This window comes from Phocoena phocoena, chromosome 14 (assembly GCF_963924675.1).
Source record: "Phocoena phocoena chromosome 14, mPhoPho1.1, whole genome shotgun sequence".
Lineage (NCBI taxonomy): Eukaryota > Metazoa > Chordata > Mammalia > Artiodactyla > Phocoenidae > Phocoena > Phocoena phocoena.
In genome coordinates, this window is record NC_089232.1 from 70,919,630 (window position 1) to 70,942,180 (window position 22,551).

The following is a 22,551-nucleotide window of genomic DNA, read 5'->3' on the forward strand; positions in this document are numbered from 1 at the left end:
AGGCATACAAGTTGCCAAGCAAGGCGACCTGTGGCTGACCTCCTAGGAGAGGGAGCACAAAGGTTACAGAGGGGCGGGCCAGGCAAACCCCACCCCCCCCAACCGGTACACAGGCTGGAAGGGGCAGAAGAGTGCTGGGAGCCTGTGGACGGGGACCCTGCGTGGGTAGCACCGGGCCCCTCGGCCCAGGTTCACTCTCTAAGCCGACACTCTCGGTTCTCCCTCTACAGGTGGTGGAAGAAACTCAAGTCATCCTTCGAGAGTACGGCTTCCGCTTTGTGAGGAGAGGGCCCATCTTTGTGAAAGGGAAGGGGGAGCTGCTAACCTTCTTCTTGAAGGGGCGAGAGAAGCCTGCCACGTTCCCTAATGGCTCCTCGGTTACACTGCCCCACCAGGTAGTAGACAACTCCTGAATGGCCTCGAGCCCCACGAGAGTCCACACGGGAGGGAGAGTTTATTTTCTGGAATCAAAGGCAGGCCTTGGGAAAGGACAAGTGACCAAGTCCCAGCATTCCCAAGCTGTTGAGGCGCACACTCACGTAGATGTTAGGTTTAAATCTCCTCAAGCCTTCATTTGTTTATGGACGTGTGAGCTCTGAGGGTGGCCATACTATTCCTTGGTGTGCCTGTAGTGCCTGTAGCTTCCCCAGAGAGTAGGGCTCTTAGGCATAGTACTGGAGTAACCTTCCAGAGCCCTAGTTTCGACCAGCCCTCCTCCCCCAGAGAGGCCGTGGCCACTGTGAGCAGGAATGTACCAGAGGCAGAACAAGGCTGCTGCCTTTGGGCCTGGCTGGGAGCACAGGGTGGGCAGCTCTGTTTACAGCAGGGCTGGCAGCTGCTCTGTCCCCAGCTAGAACTTGGAAGCAGTGCTTTTCACTCTGAAGACCTGCTTGCCTCTGTGGTCCGAGTTACGTGACGGGCCTCGTCCTGATAATCTTGAAAGGTTCTTCTGGAACCCCAGTCAGTCACCTTAGTCATGAGAGCAGAAAGTGCAATATTTCCTTTTACCTGGTGGGAGGGAGGGAGGGAAAGGGACTTTATTTCTGAAAGAAAAATATATAAACAGATCTTCTACATTTATATTTTTAACTTTCTGTTAAAAAACACTTTCCGATATTGCCTTGCCTTTTGAGCTCTTGCTACAGTCGCGTTTGCTACTGCTTTAAAAGCGAATTTACAGGTATTGATAAAGAACAAGACTTTTATTAAAAGCTTTATTCAGCTTGAATGCGATCATTGGGAAAATTCTGTTAACAGCCCTCACCTGAGAAGTGCTTTGCTGCCTCCCACACTGGTCCTCACCATGTGCCTGGAAGGCAAGAGCTTAAACTAGGACCTTGCTCTGTTCTTAAGCTGCTTCTTTCTAAATGGTGGTCCAAGCTGGCTTGACCATTCCCCTGTGCTCCTCCCAGAGTTAGCTGGGGCTGCCACACCTGCAGGTTGCTGCGTGGCCATCAGGTCTTGGCCTTGGGCAGTACAGGTGGTAATGACTCCTATTTGTGACTGGGGGGGTGGGGCGGGAAACGGGACAGGAATTAAAATAGCACGATGACAGGTTTTTACATCCGAGCACTAGCCCTGCGTATACTCCCAAGCCAAGGAACAAAAAGCACCAGCAGAGCAGAGGCCATGGTTACAAGAAGTGGTACCCTAACTGGACGAGGAGATGAGGAAGATACATGTACAGCCAGGGCCTGGAGCTTGCAGGAGAGGGAAGAGATAAAGGAGAGGGATCCGCTTCCCTCTGCAGTGATCAAACTTTGAGGAGACTTCTGATCATGCTTTTTTACCGCTGAGCTTACTACATTCTGTGCTCTACTAACATGTTCTAGGAAACGACGTGAGATACATGGAACCCTGATTATTTTATCCATAGTACTTTCTCATGCCATATTCTTTGTAAAGCAGTGACCTAGAATATTCCATTCCAAACCAAAGATTAAACACACTTCCCTTCTTAACTATATGATTCATGTCATATCATGAACCTAGAGTGTTCTAAGAACTTTCTTTTCAAAAGTCACAGATAAGGAAAGAAAGTAAGGCAAAATTACTTGAAGGTATCATAAAAGCTAGAAATACTCTTCAATTGTATGGTACATACTCCCTTTTCCACAAAATGCCCTCTATTACCCCCACAGACCACTCTGATTTTTAGCTAAAATGTATGATCAAATCAATCTCTCAAGAGAAGAGATACTCTTGAGCATTGTAACAAGTGACCAGGCAATCACGGAGAACTGTCTGAAAATGCCAGTGTCTACAGACTCAAACTTGTCCCTAACCATGCTGGTGAGGTGGGTGTCTGTTCTCATTGCAAGGACGGTCCCCAGGCAAGGAGTCTGAGCCTTTCAACAGTTTTCAGTTCCCAGGACCTTGCTTGCAACTGTGGTCAGTACTAGTTTACTCACTTCTGATGTGTTCCCAATGAAAATAATATTCTAGGAGACCAGGCTCATATCCAGCTTGTCTCCTTTTCTTGCAAATGAAGTAAACACTTGATGTAGGGGCTTTGTAAAAAACAGATCTTCATGGGCTGCTCGCTGTTCTTCCTGTGTGGTGGATAATGCATCCGTCCCTAGAAAAAGATAGAACCTATCAATCTCATTTAGTGCAACTGTAGGAATCAGAACTTGGATCACTAATATTCTGGACCCATCTAACTTTTTTTTTAATTTGGTCTGGAGCTGAGAGAGGCTTGCCCCTTACTGGTCCAATGAAAGTTTGAGACCAGAAACTCTGCCCAGAGAAATCAAAAGCCTATGATGTGAAACCTGTGGCAGCTTCAAAATTTCTTCCTCGTAAAAACATTTTATCCTTTTTCTCATTATCGCCCATGTACTATGGTACACTTAACGAAAACAAAGTCATAGCAAATGTCTCAGCCATCCCTGAAAAATTCTCATTTAGAGAAGTCTCTGGAGAGCTAAGTATATGCTGACTTGTCATGTCTACTTGGTTTCACAGTGAAACGAGTCTTGGCTCTCTCCACCACAGTGACCCTATGACACAGCCTCATTAGCTGTCTAAGAGGGGTCTCCAATGAAAACAAATCATAAGCTGAAAGAACTCTAGCGGAGTTGGATGGAGCAAAGGAGAAAGGAAAACCAGGATAATTGTGTTTACTACTTACAAAGAGGAGAGGAAAATTTGGTAGAAACAAGGAAGATATTCTTGGTATCTGTCTTCATATTTTTCTGTTCATAGTACATAAACAGAAGAAAGTGTCTGGAGGCCCAACTGATGTAGTCTATTTCACCCTGTCTCAATCAACCTGAGTAACCCAGGCATATTACAGTTTCTTCCTGGAGGTATCCTTCCTCTTACCTTGATAAGTAACAGTGACATCAGTTGGAAGAGTTGTCGTGAGGTCCTTATATAGCAGTCTAGCACAAAATGGGAAGAACTGGCCTTCCGGCTCCGCTTTGTAAGTAAATGACAGCAAGTTGCACAGTGAGTTTCTCTGCAAAGGCCCAGCCAGAAAGGCTTCAAAGTCACTCTGATGGGGGTGAGGATCAAAAGAGACACAAAGTATATGACAATTACAACTCCAAAGGCAGTGAGTGGTTATGACGCTTCAAACATGTCTACCAAAAACAGGGCCTATTAATTAAATCTCAGCAATAAATGAAGGACAGAGAAAGGCCTGAAAAAAGGACAAATGACAGAGATTTATAAGATAATTAAGAACTGGTAGCAGCCTAGAGTCTAAGTAAATGGCCAGGGGCTGGGGATACAGGGGAGATACTATTTCTGCCAAGAACTGCATTAACACATATATATGGCTGAGATGCTTCATGTCTACATTCACGTACCAATTTGTTTATCTGACAACCAGGCTACATATCAGTTTATCTGACAACCAGGAGCTTCAGAGTCATTCCAAAAGCGTAAAGAGGTATAAGAGTCACTTATTTTAAGAGTCACTTATTCCCTATTTGCATTCATTTCCTACCTTTTTTTTTCCCTTTTTACCTCAACCCTAAGCTCAACTGCAACCCTAAACAGAAGGTAAGCCAGAGCTTAGGCAAAGATGGAGAGTATTCCTCTGTGGTATTTCAAGAAACCATTATTCTGCTTTGCACCTATACCCAAGGTTCAGCAAGACACCCGGCACATAGTAGGTACTCTATAAATTCCTGTTGAATTAAAAGTATAGCAACTGTACCCTACCACTTTGTGAGGCAAAGGAAGGGTCAAGTTCAAAAGCTTGAGAATCACCATTCATGAGTGAATAATCCCTTAACTGGTATCCATGCTTCAACATCATCCAGAGTTTCAAGAGAAGAGAAGGTGGAAAATAGCTTGTATATTAATAAGAAACAAGCATTAGAAGGACAGTGGTCAAACTTCCGGCTCAGAGTTATGAAACATTTGAAAGTACAAAAAAAGAACATGTCCCTTTTTTTCCTTTTAAGCTCATCTGGGCTCACAAAATGCTTTATAAGATCGCAGATACCTGAAGTCGATCTGCCTGGTACTTCCTCCCAGAGTAAGCATTCAGGTACTCGCAGAGAGTGAACAGGAAGTGCTGAATATTAGTCTGTAAGTATTTTGCAGATATCTCCTCCAGGGGAATGAAGACTGGAATCGAATGGTGATGTATCTGAAGTGGTTTCCGCATGACAAGGTCCACAAAATAGGAATCCAGCAGATTCCCCTCAAAAGCAGTGCTGATGCAGACACAGACTCCTCGGCTGGTCAGTTTCCCACTGATCCCTGAGACAAGTAAGACGATACCTTAAGAGATGTCAGGCAAAGGCAGAATCCTATTCACCTGTGCATCCCAGTCCCCTCAGCACTGCCTAGTTACATACATCATGGGCTCAAAGTCTCGTTGAATGAATGACAACAGACTCTTTCTTCTCACTGACTCTGGCTCACTTTGAGTTGATAAAACCACAGAAGAATGGTGGGAAAGAAAGAGCATCCTAAATATTAAATTACTGAGGAAGAGATTTTGAACTTTTCAGTTTACCTATGCTTCTTTTTTCCTGAGTGTCAAATAATTATGGTAGTCCCCACGTCTTCCCACAGTCCTCTTATGATACAGATAATAGGTAAATAAATCCTCATTTTAATGGTGAAACAGAGACTTGAGGGGTTCAAACTATTTGACCAGTGGCATAAAGCAAGCCAGCAGTAAAGGAAGTTCTAGCACACCATCTAGCACATGTCAAACTGCGAAAAATGAACAGTCTAAGCCAGCCACCAGTCAACCTGCTGCTGCACAAAGAGGCCAATCCTGTAGGTCAAGTTGCCCATGAATAGCATGGCAGCTTTGTGTGTGTATGTCGAAGGGGGCAAAAGTCAATGTTCATGAAGTAAGTCCAGGACTTACAATACATCTTGCAAACTAACTCACTAGAGACAAGAGACCCAGACTGAAACAGGTCAGAAAAAAACTGTACCTGTAAAACGATATGCCTGCAGAATGGCTTTCACGTTTTCCCGTTTTCTCTTCAAACTTTCTTGCTCAGTAATCTCTAATGTTTGGTCGGGTTCTACATTGGTAGTAGATGCTTTAACCTGCGAGATATGTAGCAGATCAGACTGGGTACAAAGGGGCATAATAGAAATCCCATGCCCTCACCTACCTGGAAAAAATTTAAATGCACAATATTTTTTTATTATATAATCGATCAAGAAATGCTACATAGCCACCTGGTGCTATGAATTAACAGCAGAGGAAGAATCTTGTGGGTTACAGTGCTAGGAATCAGAAGTAGAAATTGTGCTGGCCTGGACAACAATAAACTTGGTTGGCATGGAGAATACTGTGAGAGGAGAAAGAAAAGGATGTCAGGAAAGTCTAGGAAGCAAAAACAGCTGCGAAGAGGCAAGGCTGGGAAAGTTGGTTTGGGTCAGACTGTGCAGGTTTTCAAGTGCCAGGATGAGAAATACTGACTCTAAGCCACACGCTGCGAGATACGGCCCAGTAGGAGGTATTGGACTAACTCTCCCTCTGAGACAACTACACAAGCTGGATCAAATACCAAAGAGGAATAAGCAATCATGCAAGTAAACAAACAGAAAATGGCCCGAAGGCACTGGAGAATCACCAAAATAGCCAGATTGAAGACTAAAGATAAATGCTCTGAAGTTAGCTGGGATTTCCTGAGGTTTTCCCCCTCAGAGCGTTTGCTGATTTTAATCACAAGGCATACAGGCCAAGTAGAAAGCTGCAGGCTAAATTTTGTAGCAGTCTCACCATGCCAGGGAAACAAAAACTGGAAATCAAGGTTACCAGAGCAGCCTTCCTGTGGGTCAAACTATAGAAAAGGGAACCCAACATTCTGCATACAACTTGCCCTCCAGGCACTTGCCAAATCCTAAACTGCCTATGTGTGACTGGGTACTTAGAAACCAAAACAGAAAGAAGCTCCTGAAAGTTAAAAAGCTAAGCAGAGATTCTGGAGATCAGGGCCTGCCAAAGAAGGGGGATCTTGACAGATCTGTTCCCAACACACCCAAGCTTTCAAGTGAGGTCCCCCCGCCCCCCACCAAAGGAGTACACCCTAGGAGTAAGGGCAAACCAGAAACAGACTACTTCAAGGATTAAGGTGATAATGCCCATATGCTATCTGCCTGTCAGAAAAAAAATGAAATTCTTTCTGGAGGAAGAAGACATAGTTCAGAATCCCTATATTTTTTCATATGACACCCATCACTGAAAAAAAAAAAAAGCATATCAGGGAAGAGGAACAGACCTCTGAAAACCAGGAGAAAAAAGAAGACAACAGAAGCAGATCCAAAGGGATTCAGCTATTTGAGTTATTAGGCATAGTCATTAAAATAGATTAAAAGATGAAGAACTCACACGAAGGGGCTGGAATCTATTAAAGTCAGATGAAAATCCTAAATCCAAAAAATACAATAACCAAAATCAGGAATTCAACAGGTTTAAAAGCTGACTGGACACACAGAAAAAGTAGAAAATAGGTATATTTTCTTATCTAAAGATATAAGACATAGGTCACAATAAAAACAAAACAAAAACTCCACACTTGGGAGCCCCAGAAATAAAGGAAAGAATGAGGCAGATGCATTATTTGAAAGATGCTGGCCAAATTTTCCAAATAAATGAAAAACAGCAAGTAATTAATTTAAGAAGTGCTACAAACACCAAGCTGGATGAAGAAAGAAAACCAATCCTAGCCACATTATGATATAAAACTGCTAAAACCCAAAGACAGAACCATGAAGCAGCCAAAGGGCAAAAGACACACTATATGCAAACAATAAGACTAACATCTGACAGAAACTATGGAACTAGAAGACAATGGAAAAATATGTTTAAAGTATAAAAGAAAATAAATTCCAATCTATAATTCTATACCGAGCAAAAATACCCCTTTAAACATGAAAAATATAGTGAAATATGGCATTTTCAGACAAACAAAAATAGAGAATTTATTTCCAACAAATTTACACTGAAAGTAGTACCAAAAGGAACTACTTACACTGAAGGAAAATAATCCCAGATGAAAATCTGGAAATGCAGCAAGTAATAAAGAGCACTGAAAAAGGTAAATATATATATATAACTCTAAAGGCACAGTGACTATACAAACAAAAGTGTTTCATACAGTTTTAAGTATATGTAGAATTAAAATATGACAATAATAACATGAAAGGCTGCATGTGTGGGAGAGAAAAAGATGGTAGAAGGTTCTGTAATTATCCAGAAAGTGGTACAAGTACTAATCTAAAGTATATTCTAGTAAGAAAAAAAGCATGTTTTGTGGAGGATAACCACAAAAAGAATGCTAAAAGCATGTATAATTAGAGAAGTGAAATAATAAAAAAAGATCAATCCAAAAGGTGGAAAGAAAGGACAAAAGAGAAACAAAGAACAAATAAGATCATAAATAATAACATGGTAGACTGAGATCCAGATATGTTAGTAATCATATTAAAAGTTCATGGACTAAATACTTTAATTAAAAGACAAAGACTGCCAGGCTGGATTAAAAATGTCTAACTATATGCTATTGATACTTACAAGAACAAGAGCTGTTGTAGTGATACTGATATTTGACAAAGTTGACTTTAAGAAGTTTAACTAAAAGAAAAGGGAACATTTCATAATGATAAAAGTTAAGTCAACCAGGAAGATATAACAATCCTAAATTTGTTTGTACCTACTATACAGCAAAATGGAATGAAAGGGAAAAAAATGTACAAATCCACAATTACAGCAGATTTCAACACATTTATCCCAGTAACTGATAAACAAGTTGACAAGTAAATTGGTGAGGATATAAAATATCTGAACATCATGCTGACCATATTTGGTCTATTTGATAGAGAGAATACAGTACCCCAAAATGCAAAACCCACATTTAATGCACTTGGAACATTTATCAAAACTGACCACATGCTGGGTCATGTTCTTTGATCACAATGGAATTAAGCTATAAATCAGTAACTAAAAAAATTACTAACAAATCCCCCAATTTTTGGAAATTAAGCAATATATTTCTAAAACAAACCTACGGGAAAAAGATATTACAATGGAAATCAAAAATATTTTGAATTGAAATAATGAAAACATGATATACCAAAACTTGTGGGATATAGCTAAAGCCATGTGCTATGAACTGAATGTTTGTGTCCCTCAAACTTCAGAAACCTAACCTAAAGCCCAATGTGATGGTATTTGGAGGTGGGGCCCGTGGGAGGTGATTAGGTCATGATGGGGGAGCCCTCATAAATGGGATTAGTGCCGTTATAAAAGAGATGCCAAAGAGCTAGCATGCCTCTTCCGGCATGTGAGGTTACAGTAAGACCACAATCAAAGAGGTAGTTAAGTCCTCAGACACTGAATTTGCTGGTGCCATGATCCTGGACTTCCCAGCATCTAAAACTGTAAAAAATAAATATTTGTTGCATATAAGTCATCCAGTTTATGGCACTTTTGTTATTGTGGCCCATATGGACTAAGATTCTACGCTTAGAGGGAAATTTATAACCTTAAACACATACAGGAGAAAAAAAGACTTATAAAACAATAAGTGTTCATCCCAAGAAGCTAGAAGATACGCCATGTACACTGACTGGAAGACACAATACTATAAAGATTTCAGTCCTCTCCAAATCAATATATAGATTCAGTGCAATTCCAATCAAAGCTACAGGAGGTTTCTTTTTGGAAATTGACAGCTGATTCCCAAATTTATGCGAAATTCGAGGGGCCAACAATAGCCAAGATAATTCTGAAGAAGACCTAAACTATAGGTATCAAAACTTTCAGTAATAAACCTCTGGTACTAGCACAAAGACAAACAGACCAATGGCACAGAACAGAACTCAGAAGCGGGCCCACAGTGGACCCAAAGACCCACTGCAATACAGTGGGAAAAGAGTGGTCTTCAAGAAGTAGTACTGGATGAACTGGATATCCATATGGGAAAAAAAAAAAGAAGTATGACCTCTATTTCACACCATACACAAAAATCAATTTCAGAGGGACTGTAATTCTGAAAATAAAAAGTAAAATAAAGCTTTTAGAAAATAACACAGAATATCTTCATGTTCTTAAAGTTAGGCAAAGATTAAAAGGAAACAAGAACAGTAAGCATAAAGTTAGATTCCTCAATCAAACTTCATTAAAATGAAGACTTTCTTCTCATCACATTGTTAGAGAGTGAAAAGGCAAGCCAGTCTTTAAAAGAAGATCTGGGGCTTCCCTGGTGGCGCAGTGGTTGAGAGTCCGCCTGCCAATGCAGGGGACACGGGTTCGTGACCCGGTCCGGGAAGATCCCACATGCCGCGGAGCGGCTGGGCCCGTGAGCCATGGCCGCTGAGCCTGCGCGTCCGAAGCCTATGCTCCGCAACGGGAGAGGCCACGACAGTGAGAGGCCCGCGTACCGCAAAAAAAAAAAAAACAAAAAAAAAACCATAAAAGATCTGGAATACAGATACACAACAAATTAACTCATATCCAAAATGTGTAAAGAATTCTACAATTTAATAGATATACAGCCCAATAAAAATTCTGCAAAAGTCTTAAGAAGTTCACAAGAGAAGATTTTCAAGTGTCCAAACAGGTACTTAAAACCATCAGTTATATAGGTGAACGCGAATTAATCCACAATGATTTACTCCCACACTCTAGAATGAAAAATTTCTAAAACTGACAACACCAAGTATCAGTAAAGATGCAGAACAATGGAAACCTTATACACTGTTGCTGGGAATGTAAGATTGGTACAATAACTTTCAAATACTGTTCGACAGTATTTACTAAAGATAATCTGCATACCCTGTGACCCCGCAATTCAACAGAAAAGTATATATTTTATATCAAAAGACAGGAACAACAATGTTCACAGCAGCATTATTCTTAACAGCCCCAAAGTGAAACAATCCAGATAACTCAAATGTCACCAGTAAGTACAGTAAGTAAAAAAATTGTGGGATATTTCTTAAACGGAATAATTATATAGCAATATAAAAGAGTGACCACAGCATGCACCAATATGGATGAACCTCACAGAGATAACATTCAGCAAAAGCAGCCCGACATAACAGAGTTTATACTTTTTAAATTTATGTAAAGCTCCATAACAAGTAAAACCAATGTATAGTAACAGAAACCAGAATAGCAGTTACCTTGAGGGAAATGACTAGGAGGATTTAAGAGGGAGACTTCTGGGGTACTGGTAGTAGTCTACACTTTGATCTGTGTGGTACTTACCAGGGTGTGTTCGTTCTGTAAAAGGATCTTCAGATTTGTGCACAACATATATACACATATGTGTGTATGTGTATACATATATATATATTTTTTTTACTTTAATAAAAAAGGAAGGGGGTTGGAAGAGAATGGAGGAAAGGGGGAAAAGGAAGAGAGGGAGGGAAGACAAGAAAAAGAAGGCTGACCTTAACCCAGAAGGAATGAATAATTACTGACACTTTGAGCAAGGAAACTTGTAATTTAATGAAAAATGTAGTGTTTTATGAAGATTTTCTTGGCTGTGCAGAATTTATCAGAGAAGTATAAATACCAGAAGAAAACAAACTAGCAGACTGCTGCAATAATCCCGCCATCTAAATCACCTGGTAAATATTTAGGACCCATGTGGATAATACGTGCTCTACAGCAGGGGGTGGGGGAGGGGCACAAAGACAATCTAAAGAAGAATTTGACAGGTTTTACTAACTGAACCTGGGCTAGAGAGAAAGCTGAAAAGAGGGAAAAGTCAAAGTTTACTGTGAGGTTTCAGGTTGGGTTATAGAAAGATGGTGCTAATGACAAAAGTACCAATGACCCAAGTCTGGCTGAGATTAAGGTAACAGGCTCATGTCTATGAGGGCAGGTTTATGAGATTATTATGAAGAATTCGCCTGGCCCATCAGTAATGCCTGCCAGCTGTTAGCTGCTATTGACATTAGCCGACTCTACAGGTTTGATCACTTGAGGGATCAAGAACTGAAATCCATCCAGTAAGACCACAGGTAAAACGTATTACACAAATTTGCTAATTCCCAGATCATGTTTGTTTTTTACACTCTAGGAAAGCCTGCCAACGTCGATCACCCTTCTACTCACACTAGCTTGATGTTGTTTCACTTCAGCCCTCAGCTTATCTCGCAGACGTCTCAGTTCATGAATCCTGGTTCCAAGAGCACTTTCCTCTGCCTGTGCGCTCTGTGGCTCTTCCATTTTTTTACGGGATCTGCTCACTTGAGTCTCTAGTCTTTCCAAGTGAGCTAAAACACCTGAGGGAAGTAAAAAGGGAATTTCACAAGAAGCTAAGGATTTCTAACCCCAGGAACAGGAAGCACTTCAGGGAAGAACAGAGGGTGACCCTTTTTCCAGAACTCTGTGGTCAGCTAAACTGGAGACGTTGCCAACAATTTATAAAACAGGAGGAGCTGACAACAGAAGTCAATGATCAGCAACCTCTTAGGCCGAACACTGACCTACAAGCAGTCCCTGACCAAGACTGTTCAAAAAGGGCATCATCTGAAAATGGCTAATCTCAGTTATCTATGATAATAGTGACCCAGAGGAAAACAGGGTCACCAAATTCAGACTCTCAGAAATTGTTTTTTTTAATGCAGAATTGTTTTTTTTGGTTTTACACATGTTTTCCCAAAGTGCTAATGCATAACTGGATTTAGACATCCACAGAGGCTTAAATAAGTACTCTGAAAAGTATTAGGAGCATAGGACTATAAAGGCACACACTGAAAGGAACCGTCCACCAATATTACTGGGTATCAGACAGGAAAACAAGCTCACCAACAGATAGAAATTCAGAGGCAATCTCAGATCCGAGGAGACTAACTAAAGACCAATATAGTAAAGGTCACAGTTTCATAATGCTAATCAACTCTAGCAGTGAAGCATCTGTGAACATTTCCTACATATTAAGACACTTGTGGGGCTTCCTTGGTGGCACAGTGGTTAAAGAACCCGCCTGCTAATGCAGGGGACACAGGTTCAAGCCCTGGTCCGGTAAGATCCCACATGCCGCGGAGCAACTAAGCCCGTGCGCCACAACTACCGAGCCCACGTGCCACAACTACTGAAGCCCACGCACCTAGAGCCCGTGCTCCACAACAAGCCACCGCAATGAGAAGCCCGCGCACTGTAACTGGAGAACGCCCGCGTGCAGCAACGAAAACCCAACACAGCCAAAACTAAATAAAATAAATGTATTTAAAAAAGAGACACTTGTGCTAGATCCTTTACTTGCAAAGCATGCAAAGAATTAAAGCATTTATTTAATGTTTCCTATGCATTAGGCATGTGCTAAATGCTTCACTTGAAAAGCATTAAAAGAATTACTTATCTAATTTCCACAGCCACCACCACAATGCTATTATTCATCTCCATTTTCCAGATGAAAACACTGAGGCAGAGAAAAGTAAAATAACTTGCCCAAGGCCACAGTATTTATAATGGCAGAGCCAGGACTCCAACCCAGGTCTGACCAATACCAGTCACTGCCTCTTCCACGGGAGTAATGCATAAATGGCTCCCCCCAAATCCTGGGAAGAGTAAAGAAAGCTCATTGGCTAGAACTGTAGCTCTGAATATGAACGCATACTAGGAATGCAACCTATTGGTCTAGAAAGGGGTAAGAGCCTAGAATATGTGAAGTAATTTTTCCTGCTCCAATGATCTTAGCTGCCTGTCCCTTTAAGTCTTCAATGTTAGTTCCTTTCACCATCCTGCTCCCAAACAGGACAGGTCACACATCGGTTAGAGGAGGGAAGGGCTTTCAACCTGCGCGTTGTCTGGGCAGCAGGAGTAAGGGGGGAAAGGCGACCCTTTGAATACCTCCTCTGGACTCGCCGTCTTGACTTAGAGTATTCGCCAGCTCCATCTCCTCCTCAGATTTCCAAGAGCCTTGCTAGAAAGCTGTCCAAGCACCAGTAATAGGGCTGTCCTTGGAGACAAAATAAAATGGCAAGAACCGATTCATATTCAGACAAACCTAGAGAGCAGGCACACGCAACGCTGGTACGCACCCGTGCGCCCCGGACACCCCAAGTGTCGTCGCTAGGACTCCCCTCCCCTGACCCGCCCGGTCCGCTCCCCGGGCCCGAGTCGGCGGTGTCCACGTCTACCTCCCCGCCCCTGCGCGCTCCTAAGACGCCGCGCCTCTGGTTCCTCCGGGCTTCCTTGCACACGGAAGGAGCTGTAAGAATGCCGCTCAGCCTTCCACCCCGTCACGGGTCCCGACCGCCACTGGGTCTTACTTTCCCTTACCTCCTCTCCTCTGGCTGTTCCCGCTTGCCTTCAAATCCAAGCCAACCAGTCCCAGCGTGCTTTGCACTCCCAACGTTCAAAAACATGGCAGCACTCAGGGCCCCTCCCTGATCCCGGCATGCATCGGAGGATAGGCCTGGCCTTTAAGTTGTGCGGGAAGATGGCGGCCGCTGGCGCAGAGCCGCAGATCCTGGTACAGTACCTGGTGTTACGAAAGGATCTATCACAGGCGCCGTTTTCCTGGCCAGCGGGCGCATTGGTAGCACAGGCTTGTCACGCTGCCACCGCGGCCTTGCACATTCACCGGGACCACCCGCACACGGCCGCTTACCTCCGGGAGCTGGGGCGCATGCGCAAGGTGGTCCTCGAGGTGAGGCCCGGGCGGAGGGGGAAGGGCCTTGAGGATATCGAGACCGGAAGAGGGTGTGGTCTTGAGTCGGAGGGCCTAACTTCATGGAGTGGGTGTGGCATTAGTGGGGAGGGGTGTTTGACTTACAAGTTTCGGTAAGGTTTCTGGGGCTTGAGCTATTGCCCAGGGAGCCTTACCTTGACTGGGCGGGGCCTGACGGTGTGACGAGTGGACATCGGGCCCGTTATAAGTGCTTCCCGCACCCCTTCGGTCTTACCTGCGTCCCTCTTAAACAGATGCCTGTGAGGGCGGAGGCTGGTGGAGCGACGCCCGCCTTTCTACCTGTGCACTGCGCCGGCCTTTTAATGGCTGCGCAGAAAAGTACTGTCCTTAACCCTCTTCGCAAAACCGATCCAGAAGGGTAAGGACGCGGGGTTCCTTATTGCAAGTGAAGTCAAACTGGAGCATTTACCTGGTTCTGACGCCAAATTATTTGAAAATAAATGTGAACCCTAGTATAATTTGAACCTAGCATCAGACGTAAGGTTCTTTTTACGGATAGCCAAACAGATCTTACCCTTACCTTCTGTCAATTCTGCCTCTAGAAATGTATCCTAAGAAAATAGCAAGATGCACCCAAAGAGCGTTGTACAAGGATAGGAGCATTTTATAATAGTAAAACAAAGTGGAAATCACTAAATTTCCAGTACGATGAATTGTCTAAACTTATGCCCTTATAATGGATTATTACGAAACTAGCATAAATCATGTTTTTGGAGCATATTTACCTGGCATGGAAGAGTGCTCATGATGCGATTCTAATTGAACTATATATTCTACATACAAAGTGATCCAGATTTTGAAAGTAAGAACTAAGAAAATATATCCAAATATTAAGTAGTGAGTGGGTAGTGGAATTTTGGTTATTTTGTAATGCTTCTCTATTTTTTTTTTTAGTTTCCTACATTAAGCACACATTTTATAATGAAAAAAATATTGCTTTCATTTTAAAGCAATTTTCTTCTCATAAAATTTATTTATTTTAATAAATAAACCTGAGGTGGAGGGGTTGGGTAATTCCTTCCTGGCCAGCTGGCAAAAGCAGATCATTTTTCAAGAGAAAAATTGCTGTTGGGTAATGAAACATTAAACTGTAACCTGTAGTAAAATGTCTTGAGAATCTGTAAGTAGGCAGAAAAGAAACAGATAGGTTTTTCCTTTAGATTCCTTTTATAGGATTTTATAGGAAGGCTTCAAGAAATCATGTAGTTCAGACATCCCCCACTCCCTTGCTTTCAGGCAGATAAAATATTTACCCCTTTTCTCAGATGAGATATCTGAAGCCCACAGAGATTAAGTGACTCCTCTGAATTTAAAAGACATCTCATGATTCTGTTGTTAGCTATGACTCAAGAAAGGGACGTAGGAGTCACCACTAATTAAATAAAGGTGGTGCTGTAGCCATAAAGACCAATAAAATATAAGACAGTGCCAAGATTAACTCCATTTACTGGGTGCTTTGTGTCAGGCACAGATCTGAGCCTGATTTCATTGAATCTCACTACTACTAGGAAGCATTATCATCCCATTTTACAACAGGGACACAAAGGTTCAGCTAAGTCACATAATTTATCAAAGAGCACACAAATCAGTAAGTGGTAGAGCAAGGGTTTGGACTCACTCTAACTTGTACTGTGCTGCTCCTGGTGCTGAAGAAGGAGGGAGGGGAAGTCAATGCATTCTTCTTCAGCATGCCCAAAGGACTCAGCAGATTAAGAGTGGCAATCCCAGCATCCTCTAATTTGATTAAGACAAACCTCTAGTTATCTTAGTGGCTTCTGCCTTCATAGGCAAAAAAATATACCTTATGCAACATAACACACTAAGTATCTTTATTTTCTGAGTGATAGCTATGCTATTTCCTGTAATGGGATTCAGCATGGGTGATAAAGATGATGAGAAACAGTTTCAGAAGGACACTAGAGAATAGTTTGCCCACGCTTGAGTTAAAAACTGGGAACTATCCTGGCAGAAAGAAAATCCTTCTAGGTTTGTGTGGACTAGGGTGGAAGTAGGAGGGAGGTGGAGGTGATGTGATTTTAGAAATCCTTCCAGTAGTCAGCTCTTAAAGTCAGAGCTGACTGAGGGATTAGGGATGCTGTTTAGGCACCAGAACTAGAAAATGTGTAGAGCATAATTACTGACAATGCATTCCCACCCCCACTCCCACCCCTTCAGAGAGTGAATGGCAAATGGAGCAATGAAGCTGTTGTTTCTAGAGACATGCTCTACAGTTCCTTCTTTGGTAGAGCTGTTCCTCCAGTTTCAGTTAAGAGGAGCCCCCCTCCATACTTTTTTTTTTTCCTTTGCCTTTTGTCACTTACTAAATGGGCTTTTCAGTCTGTGTTCTGCTCCTTGTAGGCCCCAGATGAGACCACCTTAAAGTTGCTGGCAGAGACGCTGCAACAGAAGAACATTGACCACAAGCTGTGGGTGGAGCAGCCAGAGAACATCCCCACTTGCATTGCACTCCGTCCCTACCCCAAGGAAGAAGTGAACCAGTATTTGAAGAAGTTCCGATTGTTCAAATGACTGAAGTTATCGATTGCTTTGATATGTTTGAGTATCAGCTGGATCCAGAAACTGCACGCCGTCCATCCCTAAGCACCGTGTACTGTACTCCTTTCAGTGGCAATTCCCTTCCCTTTAAATTATGACAGTTTCTTGAGGGTCAAAACATGTTGATATGAAAGTTGTCATTAATAAGCACTTTTAATTATTTATAAGTTCAGATGGGGAAAGTAGGTGAGTAGCATTATCATCTATGGGTCATTGCTCAAATAGGAGATTTGGTTAGACTCCTATGTAGGGATCAAGGAAATACCCTTACTTTTTTGTTAGGAATAATAGAGTTCTTCCAGTTACCCAGGTTTAAAACTTTTCCTTTGAATTCCCTATTTCTTACTCACATCCAGGTATTGTAATCATTGAATCTTGGACACCATCAACTTTAAGATATACCATTATTTTACGTGTTGTTAAGAAAGAAGAAATGCTGCCAGTTAAGTTGAGACATGTAATTTCATTTCAAAGATGTTAAAATTTATTTGATTTAATAAAATATGTGAAGTGCTACATCTATTTTCTTATAGTTTCCAGTGCCACCACCCTGAATCAGGCTCTCATTTCGCTCACGAGTGTCCCACTGGTCTGCTCGCCTAGCGTATCCTGGTTACAAGGCAGCAAGCGTTCTGCCACCAGGTTCATATATTGATAGGATCACTGAGCACCCTTTTCAGTATAGGCTCCAACTTGCCCAGGAATAAAGTCAAGATTCCTTAGCTTAGCCCTCAGGCCCTCCACGTTTATATTTCCTACCTACCTTTTCAGGTGAATCTTCTATTCCCTGATCCAAACTTGATGTATCAATGAAGACTCCAGTTGCTGCCCTCTAGTCTCTGGCCTGGGAGTCGAATGTTAGTACTCTCCCCCTCCCTTTCCTGCCTCTGGACTGAAACTTTGTGGCTCAAGTGCTATCACTGTCACAAAGTCTTACGCAGCCAAAAATGATAGCTCCCTTCTCTGAACATCTATTATAACACTGTTGAGTGCTTAAATATTTCTATAAACATTTGGAGACACCTACTGAAATTGTCTGGACATCTGTGAAGCAAAGTTTATAAAGGGTCATTTGTTCAACAGATATCTGTTGCATGTCTACTGTGGCAGGCTGTACTAAGAGCTGAGGATACAAAGGTGAATAAAAGTTTTTGCCCTCAGGTAATGAAGAATCTAGTGAGAAGACAGATATATAGATATTAATACAGAGAGAAATGTACAAGGTAAAATGGGTACACTTCCCCCAACCCTCTAGATACCAAGACTGCCAAGCTACTAGATAGGAAGATTTTCCTTTATAAGAGATGGTCACTTGAAACTAGGAGAGTTGATAGGGTCTCCCAGGGAGAATTGGTAGAGTGCTGAGGGCAGAACCAACCCCAGGAACCCAAGTGAACAGAGTCTCGGGTGTGGGGGGGAGAGCAATCAAGAGCAGCACAGAATTTCACTAAATAAGAAATGAAAACATTTAGCAATTGGGAATATGTTGATTAACTTGGTGAAAGCAGTTTAAATAGTATATGAGGTGGGAATCAGATTGGAACCTATCGACAAGAATGGGAGGGGAGGTAAGAGGTGGGGACTATTTTAAGAAGCTTGAATGGGAGGAGAGAGGACAATGGGGGCTGGAAAGGTGAATGCTGGGTCCCAAAGGGGAATTTTCTTAAGACGCTTGAGCAAGTTAATAGGTGAGAAGGAGGAGAAGGAGGAGACTGAAGTTACTAAATGGAATAACTGATAAAAGAAGTTCAGGAAAAAATGAGACGTGGTAGGGTCAAGGGCATAAGGAAGGACAGGCCTTGAATAGAGAGAGAGAGAGAAACCTTTTCTGAGACTAGAAGAAAAGAAGTGGGAAAAAGGTATGAATATACATGAGTTTATAGTGCAAGAAATACCTGTTGACTTAATTTTCTTCTACGCAGTGGGAAGCACATAGCCTTTCATAGCACTGAACAAACTTACTGAGCACTGTATTACATGGTATAACATAGTGGTTAAAGTTCAGACCCTGGTAGCAAACAGCCTGAGTCCAAATCCTGGCTCTCGCATATTTCAGCTGTGTGAACTTGGGCAAGTCACTTCACTCAAGTTCCCTGAGCCCCAGGACCTTCATCTGTACAACAGGGATTTACAGGAGTGCTATGTGGGTTAGATGTGTCAGTATGTACAAATCCCTTGGAACAATGCCGGGGCACTTGGTGCTAGAACCTGAGCATAAAAATATGACATGGCCCTTAAGGAGCTTTCCTTAAGGGAAAGCCATGAGTCACGTAAGCCAGTCTAATTCCTTTTCTGCTAGGGAGTGATGCCATCCACTCCCTGCTACTTCCATTCAAGACAATTAGGAAAACATTTCCAAATGACACTGTATTTTTTAAAATTCAAATTCTGCAGTTAAGACAGTGAGAAAGCCAGAGAGAGATGAGTGTCTACACAGCTGAGAAATAACACTCTAGTAAATCCCTAAAGCAGGGAGCACAAATTGCATAAATTTCTACCCAAGTGAGGAAAGGACAGGCACTCATGTGCTGACCCAAGTGAGAACAAGACAGTAGCAGGGAAGTGGCAGATTTTCTTATTAGAATCAGCTAAGCTCATTATCATCTGAACTAGATCAGCTGTTCTCAAAGCATAGTCCCTACATCAGCATCACTTGGGTACTTATTAGAAATATAAATTCTCAGGCCCTACCCCAGACCTACTGAATCGGAAACTCTGGTGTTGTCTAGAAGCAGCCTGGTCCCAGGAGGCAGGCAACCTAAAAAGTGTACGATGAATGTGTGTGATTTACAATCAACACATTAGGACAGTGTATGATGTGCTTACAGGAAGGAGTCAAGATGGAGAGGAAGAATCTGGCACGAAGTACACTATATCTGGCCTTGTATACCAAATTTACAAAAAAACGGATCCTCCAATGGAGCAAAGTCTGTGCTTCAAGACCTAGAACAGGTGACAAATCCTTGAGAAAGAGTCTCCTATGCTTAGCTAAGTTTCTTACATGTGAAAAACTATTTTATTATGAACAAAGTGCTTCCATATGTGTTAATCAATCCTGACAGTTTTGTGATGCAGGCAGTCTTGTCTCAAGGTTACTGATTCAGAAAGGCTTTGACTTGCCCAAGATCAAAGTCAGTGGCAGGACTGGGATTGAAAATCAGGTCTTTTGTCAGTCAATTTTCTCTTAACCTCTCATAGCTGGTTACTCATCTGATTTTCAGCCATCTAGATACTAGTTAGAGAGTGGTTTGAAAAGGGGTCACGAGGAGTTCAAGCGCTGGGAAGCTGTATCTTCCATTATAAATTGGTTAATTGACATTCTGGATTATAAATCAGTCTCCTGTGACTATGAGCTGTGTGACTCAATACTCTAGGGACCAATTATAAGTGGATGAGCTGACAAAATTGAGCTTCTGAACTTGTAAAGCCGAGGATCAACACCTAGGTCATTGCTTCTCATGGGGCTGGCAGAATGCAGAGGGCTCCCCTAGAGGGCCATGTTAAAGTCTCATTTTATTGTTGTTTAAACAACATATCTTCCCCACAGATTCTGAGATGCCATCCTATGGGTGTGCACTGCTTCCTGGTTGAGAATAATGGCAGTGATGAACCACTGTTACTGACGAGAAGGTGTCAGTGTGGAAAAATGGCTGAGAACCACGAACCACTGCCCTCGGCTACTATGACCTCACAAGTTTTAGCTGTCCTCTGAGGGCAAGTTAGCACAGCCCCAGCTTCTTCTCTACTTTGAGATCTAGATATGGTAGGTCTTAAAAGCTGGCCTAAGTTTTAGCTTTGGGGGCTTTGCAAGGGTCAAAAAAGTGGCACCCAAGTTCTGAACCTAGGTTTTTTTTTTGTTTGTTTTTTTGTGGTACGCGGGCCTCTCACTGTTGTGGCCTCTCCCGTTGCAGAGCACAGGCTCCGGACGCGCAGGCTCAGCGGCCATGGCTCACGGGCCCAGCCGCTCCGCGGCATGTGGGATCTTCCCGGACCAGGGCACGAACCCGTGTCCCCTGCATCGGCAGGCGGACTCTCAGCCACTGCGCCACCAGGGAAGCCCTGAACCTAGGCTTTTGAGAAATAAGATAAAAAGCAGGTGACAAAGCAAAATATCACTTTTATTATCAATAGCTTAGATGATAGAGCTTTATGTGATAGCCTGAATGGGCTTGCTAATTTCCTGTTCTGAGACTCACGAAAGTTGCTCCTTCCTACTGATCACGTGGAGAAGAGAGAGAGAGAGAATAAATCCCCCACATTCAATCTATCAAGCTTTGATTAGTTCCACCCAAACGAGAAACATGGACCGAAAGCAATCAGCCACCAACTAGGCTATTCATTCAAACTGCATGAAGAAGAACAAGGAGTGGAACAATAGACTCCATAGCAGCATTACGTTTATTAAACTCACTCTGTAAAGGAAGAAGTGGTGATAAGGCATTCCACCTCCTCCTCAGCATTGGATGTAAGGAATTCTGAAGAAGTACTAATGATCCAAGAGGAAGACTGTTCTGGCAACAGGTACAAGATGTATTTGCTGGGAATGGGGAGGAAAGCTGGGACATCAGTAAGGAAGCTGTGTGAAATAATCATGGCACAAGACTGATGATGTGGTTACAAAATGAAAATTGAGCCGTAAGCAATATGGTGTTACTTCCTTATGGTATAAACAGAAAGAGCAAGGCAGGGGACAGTCCCAGAAGACTTGAGATTAAGGCTGAACTCTGCTACTTAATGGCTATGCAATTTTGCTTCAGTTTCCTTATCTGTGAATAATTCCTAACAGGAATTAATCAATTCAAATTTAAGGATCAATTTAAACAATACCCTACAAAAGCACTATATATCCATCACCACCACAATTTAGTCTCTTTCAGTGCAATCATTATACTCAATGTTTTTTCTCATTTTATTGCATTATGGAGAGGTCAGTTCAGGTCCTTGCACTGGCTAGAACCTGTAGTAGAATACTAGCCGTGTTCATAGGTATCCCTGACTTGCTATTATTGACTGCAATGGGAATGCTTTTAAATCTTCACTCTTAGGTATGTTAATTTGTTGAAAGTTTCAGAAAATTCTTTGTATCAGATTAAGGAAGCTCCCTTCTGCCAACTGCTTTGCTAAATCTAAAAAATTCATTTTCCATTTACTGAGATGATCATATGGGTTTTCTCCATTGTTACTGTGGTGATTTGCAGTGTAAGACTTCAAATACTGAACCATCTTTGTTCCTGGAATAAACCCTACTTTGGCATGATTATTTAATATGAGGGAGATGGCCTAGTTAAGAGACCTGGGTTCCAGTTACCTTTCAGTCTCCTAGCTTTAAAAGCCAATTTATATACTGATGACTTCCAAATTTGTATCTTTAGCCCCAACTACTCCCTAAATTTCAGCCGCCTCTGTATCCAATAGATTTGACATCTCCTCCTCTTGGATGTCTAACAGGAATCTCAAACTTATCATGACAGAAAATAAATTAAACCTGCCTCTTTTCCCCATCTCTGTTAATGGAAATTCCTTCCTTCCAGTTTGCTCAGGCCAAGAACCTTGGAGTTGTTTTTGATTCTTCTCTCACTCCACATCTGATATGTCAGCAAATACTGTTGTCTCTACTTTCAAAATACACCCAGAACCTCACCACTTCTCACCATTTCCACTGCTACAATTCTGGTCCGACTCATCTTCTCGCGGCTGTACTATTACAATAGGCTCCTACAGGTCTACCTGCTTCTGCATTTGCCTTCTCCACAACTATGTGCAACACAAAATCCCAAGTGATCCTTCCAAAACCCAAGTGAGATCAGGTCACTCCTCTGCTTAAAATCCTCCAATGGCTCGCCATCTCAGAGTA

General features: G+C 42.3%; 3 protein-coding genes across 6 annotated transcripts in view; 2 read left to right on the top strand and 1 right to left on the bottom strand.

Annotated features, from left to right (window-relative positions):
• The window catches only part of ADCY3 (adenylate cyclase 3), an 80,243-nt gene extending 79,611 nt beyond the window's left edge, over positions 1-632 (top strand). For 3 of the 4 annotated variants that reach the window (XM_065891402.1, XM_065891405.1, XM_065891404.1), the window contains one exon: positions 231-413. In XM_065891402.1, coding sequence (XP_065747474.1) covers positions 231-413 — 183 coding nt within the window. Of the gene's footprint in view, positions 1-230 lie in introns of all 4 variants that reach the window. The other variant, XM_065891403.1, reaches the window with a different exon arrangement.
• CENPO (centromere protein O) lies at positions 438-13,745 on the bottom strand. The gene is made up of 8 exons (XM_065891406.1): positions 13,588-13,745; positions 13,298-13,406; positions 11,558-11,727; positions 5,412-5,529; positions 4,460-4,719; positions 3,328-3,499; positions 2,412-2,578; positions 438-1,008 (listed from the first exon to the last, which is right to left on the bottom strand). Exons 2-7 carry the CDS (start codon positions 13,341-13,343, stop codon positions 2,442-2,444), a joined length of 903 nt encoding a protein of 300 aa, XP_065747478.1. The 5' UTR covers positions 13,344-13,406; positions 13,588-13,745; the 3' UTR covers positions 438-1,008; positions 2,412-2,441.
• A 96-nt stretch (positions 13,746-13,841) lies between these two features.
• PTRHD1 (peptidyl-tRNA hydrolase domain containing 1) lies at positions 13,842-16,794 on the top strand. The gene is made up of 2 exons (XM_065891600.1): positions 13,842-14,099; positions 16,500-16,794. The coding sequence occupies exons 1-2, from the start codon at positions 13,848-13,850 to the stop codon at positions 16,668-16,670; spliced, it is 423 nt and encodes a 140-aa protein (XP_065747672.1). The 5' UTR covers positions 13,842-13,847; the 3' UTR covers positions 16,671-16,794.
• Positions 16,795-22,551: the final 5,757 nt, after the last annotated feature.